The following is a 17,065-nucleotide window of genomic DNA, read 5'->3' as shown; positions in this document are numbered from 1 at the left end:
GTGAGCCCAGCTCTCGTTTTCCAGGTGCGGGAGCTGAGGCCCAGAGAGTGGGCTTCTCTGCCAACATCACACAGCCAGGTGCAGACCCAGAGCTGAATTCCAGACATTTGATACCGATTTCACAACGCCCAGATTTTTCTCCACACCACCCTGACCGCCCCAGCTCCTCGCTCCTCCTCCATCTGGGGTCTCAAGGTTGGGGAGGGGCTCATGGCTCTGACCGGATCACGTGGCCAGCCCCCAGCCCCAGCCCCCGCCAGGGCCCAGAGCACAGAAGTCGCCAACCTGGAGGGCTGGCGTGGGTGGGAGGTTCACGCTCGCGACCTGGTTGTGCCGTGCCTTTTCTCTCTCTCTCTTCTAATTGAGTTTGAGGTGGTTGTTTTTTGTTTCCTTAAGAAATGGAAAAGAATGAAGCTGCGTAAACACAACGATGTTAACTCCCTGAAAAACCTCCTGCCATTTTAACTCCGTTACTGGAGAAATAAAAGAGAAATAATTTGTCCACCCACACTTAGCTGTTTCTGACGAAGGTAGGTGAATACTGCTTTGCTAATCGAGGGTGACTGCTGGAAGTGGAGCCACGCTGGCTGATCCCGGCTGGAGAGGACGCCCCTGCGCCCCGGAAGGCGCGGCCGGCCGCGGGGCGCCAGGCCCCGGGTCGGCAGCCACGGTCCGCCTTCCGCAGGTCTCCCCCAGCCGGTAGTGATGGAGGCCCTGGACCAGGCCGAAGGACTCACGGCCTCTCCGAGAGAAATGCCACCACCACCCCCTCCTTCACCGCCCTCAGAGCCAGCTCAGAAGCCGCCACCTCAAGGCACCGGGAGCCACTCCCTCACTGTCAAGAGCAGCCTGTGCCTGTTAGCTGCCTCCCAGTTCCTGGTAAGGACCTTGCAGGCCTCACGAGGGCCTGGCCAGAGTGCGGGTTGAGGGGCAGCCCTCCACGTCCTCCCCAAGCTGGCCGCCTGGGGATGCGGACACATGAGGGGCCTTCTCGCTGTCCCTCCGAGACTCCCAGCCCCCCGGCTGGCGTGCAGCGAGGGCAGGAGTTCAGAGCCCTAGCCTTGATAGCGAAGCCCCTGCCACCCTGCCCTCTGTAACCCCAGAAGCGGGGACACAGCCGCCCCCAACCTCTGGCCCTGCAGGGCTCTCTCTGAGGACTTCCTGTCTACGGAGGCACCTCTGGGAGACTTCCCTTTTTATGTATGTAGATGGGGGATCCCTTGGAAGGGCTGTCTCTTGGCTCCTTGTAGTCAGCTTTCCTCCAGAGAGAGCCCTCAGGCCTCCTTTGGGCACACAGCACCTGGGCCCTTCCCCCCACGATGCAGTCCGGACCTTGGGGGCCCAGGTCGAGGTGAGCTCTCTGGGGAGGGAGACAGGGGCAAAGAGCCCAGGCTCCGAGCTCAATCCCCTGTCGCAGCTGGCCTGCGGGATGCTTTGGCTCAGCGGCTATGGCCCCGTCTGGTTGCAGAATGCCACCCTCCTGGAACAGCTGGGACCCGCGGTGAGTAAGCGCGGGACCTCCAGGGGAGGAGGGAACAGTGGGGGCCTCCCGCCCCGCCAGCCCCTGCACGGGCGGGGGTTCTCTGAGTCCTGCAGATGCTTCCGCCCCCCTGAAGCTCTTCTGCCTGCTCCCCACCCTGACGTGTTTATCCGTTGTTCCCCAGGCCTGGCTGGGTGTGGGGACCTGGGACGTCCCCAGTCTGCTGCTGGTCTCCGTGTCTGTGCTCCTCGTTACCACCCTGGTAAGGCGCCTCCTGACCTGACCTCCGCTCTCCCCTCTTCTGGCCCTGAGGCCGGGTCCCCACCAGCTCCCATTAGACGTTCTGGGCAGGGCCCAGGATGGAGAGCCTGTCTCCTTCCTCCGGTGTGCCCGGCATGGGGTGGGAGCACCTTCAAAACTGATTACGGTGTGCGAGCAGGAAGAAGACTGAAGTAGGAACCCCCACATCCCCCCAAGGAACCCTCAGTGCACAAGGAACTGAGGGGTCAGGTGGGGAGGGGTCAGGGAGGACAGGGTGGGGTGGGGCCCCCCATCTGTGTGAGGGGCATTGCCGTGCAGATAGCTCCCAGGAGAGCAGGGCTGCTCTACACACGGAGGGCCAAGGGGTAGTCCCATGGGCGGCCCATCAGCGAGGGGCAGCAGCATCGTCCAGGGTCCTTGATGCCGTGTGCCTCCAACTAGGTGTGGCACCTCCTGAGGGCTCCCCCAGAGCCACCCACCCCAGAGCCCCCTGAGGACAGGCGCCAGTCGGTGAGCCGCCAGCCCTCCTTCACCTACTCGGAGTGGATGGAGGAGAAGATTGAGGATGACTTCCTGGACCTGGACCCCGTCCCTGAGACTCCTGTGTTCGACTGCACGATGGACATCAAGCCCGAGGCCGACCCCGCCTCACTGACCGTCAAGTCCATGGGTCTGCAGGAGAGGTGGGAGGGGTGGAGGAGGGGTGGACTCTGTGGGCCCTGGAGCACTTGGCCCCCAGGCAGCAGGGCAGGTGCCTGACTCTGACCCCGGTGCCCTGGCCCTGGCTGACCTCGTAGGCTAGCCAGGGCACACGCGTGCTCTCTGGGTCTGATGCGCATAGATCAGAATGCCCCGTGGTGAGTGCTCACGGATACTGTGGCTGCTCCCCAGCACACAGGCACACACAAGCGTGTGCGTGAGCTCTCCCACACGTGCACTCCCGTGCTCAAGTAAGTCCAGGTGGGTTTCTTTGCTGCAGGACTTGTCAGGGCTTTTAACCTGCTTATGCTCAGTGTCCGTCACGAGGGGGCAGTGCGTGGCATTCCCCAAAGCCACTTAGCCACATATCACGCTTTGGGAGGTGTCAACACTCTCTTTCAGGGACTAGCTGGGTGAGCCAGGTCACTGCAGCTTGGAGTTCCCCACGCCGTGTCTCGGGCAGCGCAATGAATGAGGAATCTGTAACCTGGCTCTTGCTTCAGCTCTGCTGCCCCCTTACTACGTGCGCTCGGGCAATTCTTATCGCCTCTCTGGGTCTCAGTGTCCCTTTCTGTGTGATGAGGGCCCTCCCCGTTCTGGGCCTTTAGACACTGAACACAGTAGAGACTATCCAGGTAGACACCCTTGCCCCCCTCTGCCGTCCTTGGAACTCCCTCTTTTCCTGCCATCTGAAAGTCCCGGCCTCTCCTGGATAAGATGTCCTTGACTCATTGGCAACCTCATCCCAGACTGCCGGGCCCAGGACCGTGGTACAGAGGGCCAAGCCCTGCTTTGCTGATGTAGGCAGGTCCCCTCTCTCTGAGAGCTTCCCGGGGGCCGCAGGGCTGGGCCCTGCCCCCAGTAGTGATGGGGAGAGTCCAGGGAAGGGCTGTGTTAAGGAGCCTCAGATGGAACCTTTGGAACTGGGGCCCCTCCCCCCAACCCCCACTCAGTCAGTGACTGCACTGCAGGAGGCGGGGAGTCAGGCCTAAGCCCGGGGCTGAGACTTGTGCTCCTTATGTCAGGGGTGCGATCACAGCCCTTCTGCTCCCCTTGGAGCCCACCCCGTTCCTGCCCCCGATCTCCCTGTCCTTCATCTTCCCACTCCGAGGCCCCAGCCCATGCCCCTTTCCTGGTCCTTCCAGGAGGGGCTCCAACGTCTCCCTGACCCTGGACATGTGCACGCCTGGCTGCAACGAGGAGGGCTTCGGCTACCTGATGTCGCCCCGTGAGGAGTCAGCCCGGGAGTACCTGCTCAGTGCCTCCCGCGTCCTTCAGGCCGAGGAGCTCCACGAGAAGGCCCTGGACCCCTTCCTGCTGCAGGCGGAATTCTTTGTGAGTCCCCTGAGCCGGCCGCCCCACAGTGGGCAGGCCTCTGTGCTCACCTCACCCACCTCGCAAGGCCGTGGAGTCAGGTGCCCAGAATTCAGCCTCTGATAGATGAACATCATTTCATTATCACCTCCCCTGCTGCCGTGGGCACGCTGCTTCCCTTCTGGACCTCAGTTTCCTCATCTGGGAAATGGGGGTAAAAATGACGTTGTTGCAACGTCATTGCAACGTCAATGATGTTGCAAGGATTAAAGAGAACACTCAGGTATGCAGAGGTCAGTGTGCAGAGGTCGGTCGGTGTGCAGTGGCGTTCCTAGTCTTCAGTGCTCAGTCCTGTGCTCTGGAAGCCACAGAAAGCCTTCTCTTCTAGCCGCTGCTTTCTTGCCCTCTAGCCCGACATCACCAAGCTTGGCTCCTGCCCCTTCGAAATCTCCCCACCCCTGCAGCTGTAGCTTAGGGCGGTCCTACAGATCTCCTCTCTAGACTTCTACGACAGCCTCCAGCTGCCTGGTAGACTTCGAGGGACCCAGTGAATGACACCCCTCTTTTACCTGCCTGCACACACAACCAGTTAAAAGCTAAGACCTAGGAGATCACAATATCACCTTTATTTTTGTTGATAAGGACCAGGTTTAAAGTGAGACTTAGGCATGTAGCAATCGTGAGCTTTCAGATACCAACTCCCAGAATTAAACTTGCTACCTTCCCCAGGAGGTGATGGCCTATTCTGGGTTCCATGGGGTGCCCCTGTGATTCTTGACAGGAGGGCCCATCGGGTTACCCACCTCTGTGGGCGGCAGGGTGGGAGCGGGGCCAGGAGTATTGGAGGAGAGTCCTTCCTGGAAGGAGCAAGAGAGATAGGAGCAACCCCCTTCGCCTCAGGCCACCCTGCTCCCTGTCTGGGCCCAATGGCTCTCTGACAAGGCCTCTGTCACCCTGTGACCCATGGCTCCCAATTCCCCAGAACTTAGCATGGCCTGCATTCCCCAAGCTGGGTCAGCCCCTGCCCCCCTTTTCTAGCCTTAGGCCCCCTCAGCCCCTGTAGGGACTGTCTGCTTCAAACTAGGCCAGCTCCCCGCTTCCCCGTCTTCCTCCTCCCAGGCCTTTTCGCACACCATCCCCCACCCTCGATGCTCTGAAAGCCTTCCTGGACCACCCCAGTGTGGGGGGGCTCCGTCCACAGGGCTCCCGCAGCTGCCACGAATGAGAATAAGACTACCAAGACATGGTCTGCTTGTGAAGGAAAGGTGGCCGATCTCGCAAAGGAAAAGGGCCAGGAGCCTGTTTCTCAATAGGCTTTTATTGGGTTCATTTGCACAGGAATACAGATAAAGCTCATTAATCATTATCAGGCAGTAAGGATCAAACAATAGATAACAAAGAACTCTCAGGGCCTATTTTGAGTCAGGGTCAGATAGCTAAAGAGCTGTAAAACTTTGAGGAACAAACTTACTTCTTGCTTGGACCCTTATCATTTAATTGAGAGCATTCTAAACAAAGCAGGTTTCACAGGATTTTACATATTCTTTCTTAGGCCTGATTGCCCGGGGAACCCGCCCTTTCCAGCACAGGGCTGCACCACCATCTGTCATTGTTTCAGGCTTAGGTGGAGCAAGGGAAGTAAGGCAGCCAAGAGATTAGGAGACTTCTCGAAGACAGAATGAGGACTCAGGCTATGTCAAAGCCAAGGGGCAAGGGTCCATCACCCCCTTTTTGCTGTACGCCCACGTTCTTCCCTAAGGGCCTCCACGTGATCGTGGAGGCTGGCTTAGGTCGTTCCCCCCTTGGGGAATCTTACCCGTCATTGGCTAACCAACCAAGCACTGGGGGCCAGTTATGGATGAAGTAAAGTGGGCAGAGGCAGTGCTCCTGCCAGGGAGATAAGCTTTTGTCTCCTTGGTGGCTTATGGTCCAAGGTCGCTCCCTCAGCCTTAGCCTTGGCAGGGGTTACAGCTTATGAAACCAGGCAGGGCAGTTCCCAATACCCCAGCCCCTGCTGCTGTCCCCAGTTCCCACCCCCATCCCCTGAAGAAAGGATTTGTGCCCTCTGTCATTTCCTGTTCGGTAGGTCATTGTGGATTTTGCCCAGAGAGCAAGGAACACAGCCTGCACGCCCACTCCACAGGCACTTTTGCCCGTTTTTACTCTTCTGAGTCTCACAACAGTCCTAGAGCTTCAGTGCTGTGATCCGCATTTGGCGGCGCACATACTTAGTGGGTCCAAACACAGTGGACCCTCCCAGCGTGAATGCTGCAGGGCTCCACATGGTCAGATGCTAAACTGTGTGGACAGATACAAAGGGAGTGAAGAGGCGAGAGGCACCGGGGAGTCATTCCAAAAGCTAGGGGCATCCCTAAAGGGTGGGAATGATCCTAAGGATGAGGTGATAATGAAATGATGTTCATCCATCAGAGGCTGAGTTCTGGGCACCCGACTCCATGGCCTTGCGAGGTGGGTGAGGTGAGGGGTGGTCCATCCCTAAAGGGGGGAGGACTGAAGAGGAGTGATCCCTGCAAGTGGAATGCCACGAGCTCAGACCCGGAGGCCAGATGGAGAAGGGTACATTAGCAACAGGAAGAAGCAGGCATACCTGGAGGGCGGGTCTCTTGAGAGCCACCTGGTGGTAAAGAAAGACCCCAAAAGGCTTCACATGCCAGGCAGAGAAGTCCAGACTTGGAGCTCTTGACACAGAGGGTGGGAGGTGAAAGGACAGCCTTGGGAGCTCAGGAGGTCCCTTTCCTGCAAGAGAATCGGGGAAGGCTCCTTGGAGGAGGTGGCACTGAAGGTGGACAGGACAGAAGAAGAGGATGGGGTGCAGCATAGAGCAAGCAGTACAACCCAGGGCTCTGACGTGAGGGTGTCTAGGGTGGGAATACCCACCAAGAAAGCCACACAATCTGACTGCGGTACAGGGAGTGTGGAAGATGGTGGCGATCGACCAGGTCGCTTTTCAAACTCTTGTTCTTCTTGCTCATCAATCATTTATTGAGTGGCTACTATGTGCCAAGGCTGGCCCTCGACAGACAGCAGTGGTAATAACATTTGTTGTGCCCTTGACATGTGCCAGACCCTGTTCTCAATGCTGTTTGTGCATCGGCTCATTCAATAGTAAATGGTGAATGAATGCACACACTCCTGCCAGGCCCTGGACAGGACGTTGGGGTTCCAGCAGCCCCCGAGTTCAAACGTCTGTGAGGGCCAGCCCCCAGCCGCTCACATCACCATGTCCTCCTGCAGGAGATCCCCATGAACTTTGTGGATCCGAAAGAGTATGACATCCCTGGGCTGGTACGGAAAAACCGGTACAAAACCATCCTTCCCAGTAAGTACTCACTGTGCCGGGGTGAGGGGTGAGAGTGGCTGGGATGGGCTCGCTTCCCTGTGGGTGCCCTCCCCCTGAGGGAGATCTTAACCCAACAGCTAGGCCTCCAAGGTCATGAGAAAGGATGGAAAGTGGTGATGCCCAGTGAAGGGAACCCCACCCTGCCCCTGAGGGCAGTGGTCAGTTCATCCCTTCACACAGCACTCTCGGGCCCCTGCCCTGGCCAGGCGTTGCTGCGCTGGGCTCTGCGGAAACCCAGACAGAGAGGGCACCGACAGCAGCAGCCCCTGCACAGCGCGTGGTGACGAAGAGTGCTTCCACGTCCTGTGCCCCTTCAGAGCGGGCAGACTTTAAGGAGACGTGAATGAGGCTCAGAGAGGTCATTGGCTCATCCGTGCTCACACAGCTGGGAAGCACAGTACTGAGTTTCAGACCAGGCCTCTGGGACCCCCGAATTAGGCCCTTGTGTCTGCCTGGAGCTCGGTCCGTCCAGACCGCGCATCCACCCTCACAGGCAGAGCGCCCCACAAGGGAAGGAGCCATCTGGCAGGGGCGTAGGGATCCCTGGGAAGGGGTTTTCCCTCTCCGGGGGCTGTTGGACCAGGTGACCTGATGTTTCTCTGTCAGCCCTGGGGTGTCATTTTCAAGCATTGCAATAACTTTGATCAAACCCCTGTCTGTCTGTCACCCTGTGGGGTTCTGGCCCCAGGCCCCCCGGGCGAGCTTGCGGGGGGCGACGTGTTGCAAGTGAATCCCCACAAACCTACTCCACTCAGTGTATGGAGTGACGAGGCTTTAAAAAGCAGTTTTGCCATCAGCACCTTCAACAATATGTAAGATGTCATGACTTATTTTTAACTTTTAAAATAGCAACTTGTGGTTGCTATGGTTACACAGTCTCTAGGTAGTTGCAGTTCAACAAAGCACCATGTAAGGCCGGGATACGCTGCTCAGGCTGCTCACCTCTTTCCTGTCTTGCCCCCCCCCCCCCCCCCCCCCCGCACCCTGCTGCCCCACCTGGGGGAGGGGGGAGGGCACCTCAGAACCCAGGCCTTTGCTGGCTGCTCAGCACGGCCACTGAGGGAGGGCGGGCATCAGGCCATCCGGCCACCTGGTCCTGGATTGCTAAGAGGCCTTGAGCCACCCCGAACCCCCAGGCCTCCGAGCCCAACAGCACGAGTCCTCTGTGGCCAGCAAGAGTGGCCCCTGTGCCCTCAGAGACTGGGATAGGGAGCAAGGGCAGACGGCAGGCCAGGCCTGGAGAGGCCCCCTCTCAGCCCCAGGACACCCCGAGGGTTGTTCCTGCATTCGTTCTGATCCAGTTTCCTGAGCCCCTGCCCCTGGGGCTGAGAATTTAAATGTGAATGAGGCACAGACTGTGCATAGGGAGCTCACAGGCTAGGGGGAGAGACGGCTCCGTGGACAGTGACAGAGTGACCGGTAGCCCGGCGGTCAGCACTGAGAATGAGATGCAGGAGGGCAGTTTCTGCCCGTCTCACCCCCGCATCCCGAACTCCAGTGTGCGGGGAAGGTCACAGACACTCCCCCACATGCGGAACGGCCGTCTCCCAGAGGTGGCTCTCCTCCTCTGTCCTCACTGCCAGTGACTTTGTAGGGGCAGGGAGTAGTTAGTTGCCCAGTCTCGGGGGTGCCATTCACATGGGCCGCGTGGACAACTGATTGATGCCCCCCGGAGCTGGGAGGGGCGGGGCAGCCCACAGAGCCGCCCACGGAGCCCTGACACTTGTCACTGGGACCACCACAGCAATCTACCGGCCCGGCTCCCTGTCACCCTGGAATCCTCGAGTTCAGGTCCAGCCTGGTGAGCACAGCCCTTTGTCAGCAGGGCCCTCCCCAGGCCACCCCTCACCCTGCCCTGTGTGCCCTCAAACCTGGCCCGGGTGCTACCTCTTCTGGAAGCTAGGGGTACAGCCTAGTCCTCCAAGTCTGAGGCCCCTTCTGGGTCCCCCCGCCCCAGCGCTCACAGGCCACACTCGGTCCCTGCCCAGCACTCGGGGCAGGGCCGATGTCTTGTTTATGCAGGAGTTTCCTCCAGAGCACAGTGCCCGGCACAGAAGCAGTGTCGTCAGAGGGCCCACAGGACCAGCCCCGTCCCCATGGTGGTGCTTGAGTCTGGCCAGCGCTCACTTCGGCACCTAATCTGGGCCGGTGCCAACAAGGAGAGGGCAGCAGGCCCCTGCGGCAAACCCTGCCGCTCCCTGCCGCTGGTCCCCGAGCCCCCCTCTGCTCACCCTCTGCTCCACTTCTGACACCCTTCCACGCCCCTGTCCACACAGCAGCCCCGCCCCACCTGCCCCCCTCCCCAAACCACCTGCCAAACCCTCGGGCGCTGGGGCGGGGCATGATAGGGCCTGAGAGCAGAGGCTCAAGCCTTTTCTCCTGCTGCGTTTGGCATCCTTCTTTTCACCGTCAACTCGTGGTAACACTAGTAACCGTGACTGTGACCATGACCGCAGCACCAGCTTTCTGTACGGGGTTTTTCCAAATGCTGGGCCAAGTTGCCAGTCGGAGGACTCGGTACCGTTCGCTCCTTTGACCTTTACAAGATTAGTCAGGGGACGGTGAAAGGGATGTCCCCAGGCTCCAGATAAGGCAGGAGGGGGATGAAGGAAGCGGCCCACTCGGACACAGCTAGTGCCCCAGAGCCAGGACGTGAGCCCCGGCTGTCTGGCTCGGTGGTGTAGGCGCCTAACCCCTCCCCTATGCTTTGAGACGGTGCAGTGCACGCCTGCAGTGCCGTTCGCCCAGCCCTCCCTGTGCAGGAGAAAACAGAGGCCCAGAGAAGGAGTAAGACAGTGAGCCGGACTACAGCCAGGCCCCCAGGCCCCAGCCAGCTTGCCGCCCACGCCCACACCGTCCCCATCGCAGTCCCAGCCTCCGCAGGCTGGCGGAGGAGTCCGTGCAGGGAGGCCAGAGCAGGGACAGAACAGATTCCACTCGGGAAGAAGAGCAGGATGTTATGAGACTCTCTTACTATGGGATTTGACATGTGAATGGGTAGCAGCGGGAGGAGGAAAAACCTCTGTGTGCACACCTGTCTGCTGCTGAAACGCAAGTCCAATCTCAGACAAGGAGGGCCTTACCCCTCTTATCCCAATGTTCTTCCTCGGCTTCCGTCCCCCAATCTTATAGCCCGTCCTGGTTGGAAAGTGCCTTACGGTTTACATAGCACTTTCACAGCTGTTTTCTCAGTTATCTTCCCAGCAATCCTAGGAAGTAGGTATCTCTATCCCATATTACAGACGGGGAAACTGAGGTTTAGAAAGGCCATGTGCTTTACAAACAGACACAGCACGCTGGCGAGAGCACACACTCACTCTTGCTGCCCCTGCTGTCCGGGATGTGCACCCCAAGCTTTCTTCTCTCCAGAGCATGAGGCCCTGTGAGGGCTGTTTAGGAGCCACGAGCAAGGGGCTGGCATTGAGGCTACAGAGGCAGAGCCCTAGGGCCTTGCCCTCCACCCTCCTCTTCGGCCTGGGCCCTCACCTCCTCCGTGGGCCATGGGGGGATCCGTGTTTTGCTACTAAGCTGGGGAAGGAGGAACTTTCAGTCCCAGAAGAAATGTGGGTGCCCTGAATGGGCCAGACAAGGCGGGCACTGCCCCAGGGGGGTTGCACCTGTCAGACCCCAGCCCCACCTGTCTCCCCCACCCCAGACCCTCACAGCAGAGTGTGTCTGACCTCACCAGACCCCGACGACCCTCTGAGTTCCTACATCAACGCCAACTACATCCGGGTACGTAAGCCCATCCCGACAGCCTCTCCCTGAAAAGGACGTCCGTGCCGGTGGGCTCCGTCCTCTGGGCTTGTTCCGAAGCCAGTGCACCTGCTGCCAGCCCCCCGGGAAGAGCCTGAGGGTGGGCCCCGGGAACACTGTCCCTGACCCTGACCGCCTGGACGTGGTTGGCCGCAGGGCTACGGTGGGGAGGAGAAGGTGTACATCGCCACGCAGGGCCCCATCGTCAGCACAGTCGCCGACTTCTGGCGCATGGTGTGGCAGGAGCACACGCCCATCATCGTCATGATCACCAACATCGAGGAGATGAACGAGGTGGGCACCCGGGGCCGCTTCCAGCTGTCACTGCTCTGAGCCCTCGCCGCACCCCTTGCTCCCGCGTTCTCACAACAAGCTCGTGAGTCAGCAGCGTTCGCTCCGCAGTCGAGGTGAGGGAGCAGGAGGCTCAGCAAGGTGGAGCCGTTTGCTCAGGGCCACACCGACGGTCCTCGGCGGAGCCTGGAGCTGGCCTCTCCACCTCCAGTGCCCACGACCTCCACCAGGATGCCCTGTGGCTTCCGAGGCTGCCAGGGCTGACGCTGGCCACTTCCTTACCCCTAACAACCCAATCAATTGAACCCCTAGGAAAGTCCTTCAAAATGGGTATTACTAAATTGGGACCACTGGAACAGCATAATTGATAAAATACAATTTAAAAAAATGGGCATTACTCCCATTGCCCAGATGTGGAAACTGAGGCTCCGGAAAGGGAAGTAACTTGAAGGTTAGAAAGCTGAAATGTGAACCCAGTACTCTTAACTGCAAACTTGTTGCCGTCTTATGTCTCTCCCCACTGGCACTGGGAAGAGTATGGCTGGGGCATGGGGGTGTACCACAGCCTGATCTTGGCCCCCTGCAGAAGTGCACCGAGTACTGGCCGGAGGAGCAGGTGGTGCATGACGGTGTTGAGATCACCGTGAGGAAAGTCATTCACACGGAGGATTACCGGCTGCGGCTCATCTCCCTCAGGGTGAGGCCTGGCACGGGGCGGGGCGGGGAGGATGGGGGCAAGGGCACTGTTGAGGACCTCACAGAGAACAGTGCGCCAGAGTCCACTCTAGCTGAAGTGAAGTCCTGTGTCTTCCAGGATTTCCTGATGAGCAGGGATGAGGGAGGGGTGAATGGACTTGGGCACAGAAGCAGGACCAAACCTCAGTTGTATTTCACGCTGTTGGGTTTTCTGTGTGTCTGCACTGTCATTCATAATGCCTTCCAGCATCCAGATCCAGGACTGTCTGGATAAGGGGTCTCCAGCTGCCTCCAGTACTGTCCTTGTAAGACCATAGTGACTGAGATCCTGGCTAGAAGCATCCCTTTCGCCTGGGCTAGTGGCCTTCTGGCCTGTAGGGCCCAATCTGTCCACCAGAGGGCAGGCACGCCTTGCTGCATTGGGGTTGCTCAAGGAAGTTGTGGCCACAGAAAAAGGGAAAAAAAGAGAGACACAAAATATGAGCAATACAAAACAGCCCAGAAGAGTGGGGGAAGGCATCCTCCTACCCAGAAGTTGTGCTTCTTCCAAGAGCAGCGTAATGGAGGAGACTGTTCCTTTGGAATCAGGAGGATCAGTGCATTATCTTTTTGAGAAATGATAAGAGCCGGGTTTGGGGAAGATGGGACCACTCCAGTAACCCCAAAGGCTGGGAGAGGGGAGCTGGGCACCAGGAAAATGACGCCCTATCCAGAAACAGCTTGGGAACTCCGGTGGTGCTGGTGGCCGCAGGGCCCAGTTCAAGGCCTGAGCCCTGTCCCTCCGAGCTGCCCCCTCTCCCACTAGAGAGGATACGAGGTGAGATGTCAGGGAGCACTCGGCCCCCAGAGGGCAGTGCCCCTCAGGCCTGGACCACTCTGAGATACAGGCCTGGCTGAAGGGCAGAAAGGGCCCGGAGGTCGGGGTCAGAGGCCAGGGGCAGAGGCCGTGGTGGCTGTCACAGCCGGGTAACTCAGGGGACCGAGGAACCAGCTTCCCGTTCCCCGGCGAAGAATGGTTGGGAGGCAGGGGGGGGCTGCCTCATCTTCTCTGTGCCGCAGGACTGGTTAGGGAAGAGCCAGGGCAGCCTGAGGTCTGGAGGCATTCACTGCCGTCCGTAAATGGTTAAGTGCACCTGCACCTGCACCAGCCCGGTTCTGTGTGGGACACTGGGAACAGGGCTGACTAAAGCCTGTGCTCTCCTCGAGGAGCACCCAAGAAATGGCCAGCACTGAGCTAGAGATAGGTGAGGACACAGAAGGTCACTCTGCCAGCTGGGGTGCTCCCTGTGTCCTCGCCCCTTTGTTCTTCCTGAGGGCTTCCTGGAAGTGGTGATACTGAGTGGAGTTTTGAAGGATGAGTAAGAGTTGACCAAGGGACAAACAAATGGTGTTTTTTTTTTTTCTCTGCATTCCAGGCAGAGAAGAAAGTAAGGGCATGGAAGTTAGAATGTGTGTGTGTGTGTGTGTGTGTGTGTGGCAGAGGGTTTAGCTACACACCATTTGGAATTCGGAAGCGTCGAGGACCAGCCTGCAGGGGCAGGAACAGGCCTGGAAGGGCCGACCCTGCACGGCGTGTTGCGTGTGCCAGGCTGAAGGCCGTGGGGACTGGGTTTGTTCAGGGGGCAGGGAGAACCACGAAGGGCTCCAAGCAGCGGGTCCAGGTCTGCGCTGCTGACAGACTTGTTGACCAGTGTGGAGATGGGACAGTGGGGGGGTGCGGGGGACAGAGGCCTGCCCAGGGGAGAGATGACGAAAGCCAAGGCGGGAACAGATGGGGTGGGTTGGGGCAGGGAGAGGAGGGAAACAGCCCTTGCGGGGGGGTTGGGGTCCGGGTGGGTGGGCCAAGCGGGAGGTGAGAGGAAGGAGCCCTGGCTCTGTGACTGAGGGGCCACTGGGGGCTGTCTGTCGAGATGAGGAGCTGCAGGACACGCCTCTCTCAGATGAGGCCGGAGCAGCTGGGGCAGACCTGAGGTGAAAACCAACGCCGACCCGCTGACCAGCCGCCACTACCAGGCTGGCTTTGGCCTCTGCCTGGTGCCACTCTGCAACGTGGTGTCGATGGCAGGGGCCAGAGGCCCCACTCCCTGTGTCCTCCCTCCTGTGTTCCTCCTCCCATCCCCTCCCCGTCTCTGGGCTGCTCGGTGGGCTCGGAGGCTCACGTGTCTCTGGGGCGGGCCTCTGTCTCCCGGACAGAGCGGGACGGAAGAGCGAGGCCTGAAGCATTACTGGTTTACGTCCTGGCCCGACCAGAAGACCCCAGACCGGGCCCCCCCACTCCTGCACCTGGTGCAGGAAGTGGAGGAGGCTGCCCAGCAGGAGGGGCCCCACTGCGCCCCCATCATCGTCCACTGCAGGTGGGTCCTCCCAGCCACCCACCTGGGCAGGGCAGCCCCACCCCTGCTGCCCCGCCCCCTCACCCCTCCCATCCCCTCTGCCCTCAGCGCAGGGATTGGGAGGACTGGCTGCTTCATTGCCACCAGCATCTGCTGCCAGCAGCTGCGGCAGGAGGGCACGGTGGACATCCTGAAGACCACATGCCAGCTCCGTCAGGACAGGTCAGCCCACAGGCAGGGCAGGGATTCGTGGAGAGCTTGAGCCCAGGGGTCGAAGGGGCGAGGGGCAGGAGCACACTGGGCACGGACCCGGCTGATGGGGTAGGGAAGACAGGTAGGTGGAGGGTGTGGGTCTGGATGGCTGGTGGCTGGATGGAGGGGAAAGAGAAACAGCTGCCCACCCGAAGGGCAGGGGCCGAGGGGTGAGACACACCCTGCCTGTGCCTGCTGCCTGTGCCAGGGCTAGGAGAGGCAGAGGGAGTGGCTGGCTAGGGGTGGCCTCTCCGGGCTGCACAAAGGCAGGGCCCTCACAAGTGGTTGGTGCTCCGTGGGTTTGGGGGGACCCTCCTGCAACCCACCCCTCAGCAACCCACCCGCGCTGTGCATCTCTGCTGGGCAGGGGCGGCATGATCCAGACCTGCGAGCAGTACCAGTTTGTGCACCATGTCATGAGCCTCTATGAGAAGCAGCTGTCCCGCCAGCCCCCAGAGTGACCTCCCTGCCCCCCCACCGAGGTCCTCCGGGCACCACCCAGCCCGAGTCTGGGCCCTCACCCCAGCCGCACCTCCAGGACCCTGCGTCAGGTCCTGGCCTGCTCCCTGCCCCGCCCCTCCTGCTTCCTCCTCTCCAGCCTGGCCCCTGCCCCCGCCCCCCACAGCTCTTCCTACTGTATATACTGGGGGTGGGGCAGGGCGGGGGAGGGACGTGCCAGGCCAGGCCTGGGGCCCCAGGGCCTGACCCACACCACGCAGACCTGGGGCCTCGGTTTTTAACGACGGTTCCATTGCTACTTGATTCACAATGTTTCTGTGCCGCACTCCGAGTGTCCTGCCACGGCGTGTCCTGTCTGTCCATCCATCTCTGCTGTCTGTACCGGACACTGTGTCTCCTCAGCCTGGGGAAGGGGTGACGTGCTCCAGCCCCTGAGTGGCCCAGCCAGAGCTGCCTGGCACGGGCCCCGACCCCACTCCTTCCAACGGGCAGGTGGCGTTTTGCCCCCAGTTACTGGGACAGGGTGGGGAGAAGGGCCTGAGGATCTGGAAGTCAGGCCTGGGGAGCTCCCAGATGGGGAGAGAGGTCTCAGCAGGGGTCGATGTCTCTGGGTCGGGGTGCAGGAGCGTCACAACCCGGGTGGCCTCTGGGTGTTGTGTCAGGTGCCCGCCGGAGGCCGTGACCAGCCGGGAGGCATGGGGAGGAAGGGGGCAGATGGGGGGCTGTGAACCCAGAGGACCTGGGCCCTGGGCGGGGTGGGAGGGGGAGGGGGAGCTCCAGGGGTGAGGTGGGGGCTCAGCCCCAGGTCTGAGTGGAACGTTCCTCCGTGACTGTGGGAAGCCTCCCCGGAAGTCGCGCTGCGTGCAGCTCTGTGTGTGTTCCTGTGTCCACGCGTGTGTTGAGAGCCCACCAGCAGGGCATGCATGACTCTTTGGCGACATGTGTTATCTTGGAGCCACGTGTTTTTACTGCTGACTTTAAATATTTATTCCACGGCAGACAGAGACATTTGGTGTCTTTTTATAATTTGCTCGTGGTCATTGAATAGAGCAATAAACAGAGCATTTTGAGCAAAACTAGCCTCCTGGGTCTGTGTGATCACCTCTTCCCGCCACTCCCTGCCTCGCGGTACTGTCTCCTCCTCCTCCGAGTGTGCACACGTGTGGGCACACACACAACACAGCCTGGCCCTCAACCTCCCTAACACCCCCTTGTGGAGACTGGCAGTATGAAGCGAACCCAGGTCTGCAAAGCCAAAGACGTCATTAGACAAGATTCTCACCCAACCCGGCCGGAGCCCTGGGCCAAGGCAGAGTGGCTGGCAGGACATGGGTTCTGACGGATGGGCCAGAGACACCAAGGCTGGGGCCAGAGGGGCGTTGGGAACATTCAGGTCGCCCTGCCAGGCCCCTCCCTGTTGGACAGCACACTTACCCGTGTTAGCCCTACAGCTCCCAATGGCAGCTGCAACCGGGTAATTTCCCTTTTAAGGTCTGGGCTGAGAGTAGCCCCTCCCAAGGGGCCTGGAGAATCTGCCCATGGGCTCAGATCCTGGACACTCCTGCTCTATTCTTGACCCTGCCCCCAGGGATGCAGCAAAAGTAACTGTGATGCCAGGGCTGGCAGGTGGAGGTCATTTGGGGGCAGGAGGGGGCCCAGGGCAGGGCTGCCGATCAGTTGGCAGGTCCTTACAGGCACCAGAACCCTGGGTGGGCTGGTCGAGGGTCTAGCCACGCAGGTACACCACACACAGGGAACAACACGGAGTGGCCTAAACAGCCAGGATGGAAGTCAGGAGTAGGTGAGCTGCTGTCCAGCCACCCTCCAACAGCAGGCCGGGCCTCCTGCCCTCCCCCCAAGACTGGGGTAGTAGGCTGTAGGAGTGGGCAGGGTGGAGGGGGGCTAGCATTTCCCTTTCCTCCCCCAGGCAGCCCTGTGGTGCTCCCCTGGATTGGGGCAACGTGGCGGAGCCCCTTGACCTCCCCGGTGGACTGTGCACACGCTCACACACACGCTGCCCTGAGCCCTTCGGCTCAGGTGGTTCCCACCCAGCAGCAGCGGGAACAAAACCTCTGCCACAAGGGAATGGGTAAAACGCCCCTGGAGGCCCCCACCTGCACTTGCCCAGCACTTCCTCCAGCCTTAGCGCCAGCCTCACAGCCC

The 17,065-nt window shown here is 60.2% G+C and overlaps 1 protein-coding gene across 3 annotated transcripts in view; it reads left to right on the top strand.

The window, feature by feature from the left end:
• The window catches only part of PTPN5 (protein tyrosine phosphatase non-receptor type 5), a 50,781-nt gene extending 34,800 nt beyond the window's left edge, over positions 1–15,981 (top strand). For 2 of the 3 annotated variants that reach the window (XM_028517250.2, XM_036029133.1), the window contains exons 3-14: positions 686–879; positions 1,418–1,501; positions 1,665–1,742; positions 2,183–2,424; positions 3,586–3,775; positions 7,010–7,094; positions 10,771–10,850; positions 11,028–11,165; positions 11,749–11,859; positions 14,052–14,212; positions 14,300–14,413; positions 14,811–15,981. In XM_028517250.2, the coding sequence (XP_028373051.1) occupies positions 686–879; positions 1,418–1,501; positions 1,665–1,742; positions 2,183–2,424; positions 3,586–3,775; positions 7,010–7,094; positions 10,771–10,850; positions 11,028–11,165; positions 11,749–11,859; positions 14,052–14,212; positions 14,300–14,413; positions 14,811–14,904 (1,571 nt within the window). In that variant the 3' untranslated portion in view covers positions 14,905–15,981. Of the gene's footprint in view, positions 1–396; positions 531–685; positions 880–1,417; positions 1,502–1,664; positions 1,743–2,182; positions 2,425–3,585; positions 3,776–7,009; positions 7,095–10,770; positions 10,851–11,027; positions 11,166–11,748; positions 11,860–14,051; positions 14,213–14,299; positions 14,414–14,810 lie in introns of all 3 variants that reach the window. The other variant, XM_036029134.1, reaches the window with a different exon arrangement.
• The last annotated feature ends 1,084 nt before the right edge of the window (positions 15,982–17,065 follow it).

The sequence above is a fragment of the Phyllostomus discolor genome, chromosome 6 (genome assembly GCF_004126475.2).
Source record: "Phyllostomus discolor isolate MPI-MPIP mPhyDis1 chromosome 6, mPhyDis1.pri.v3, whole genome shotgun sequence".
Classification (NCBI taxonomy): domain Eukaryota; kingdom Metazoa; phylum Chordata; class Mammalia; order Chiroptera; family Phyllostomidae; genus Phyllostomus; species Phyllostomus discolor.
This window is presented reverse-complemented; position numbering and strand designations above follow the sequence as displayed.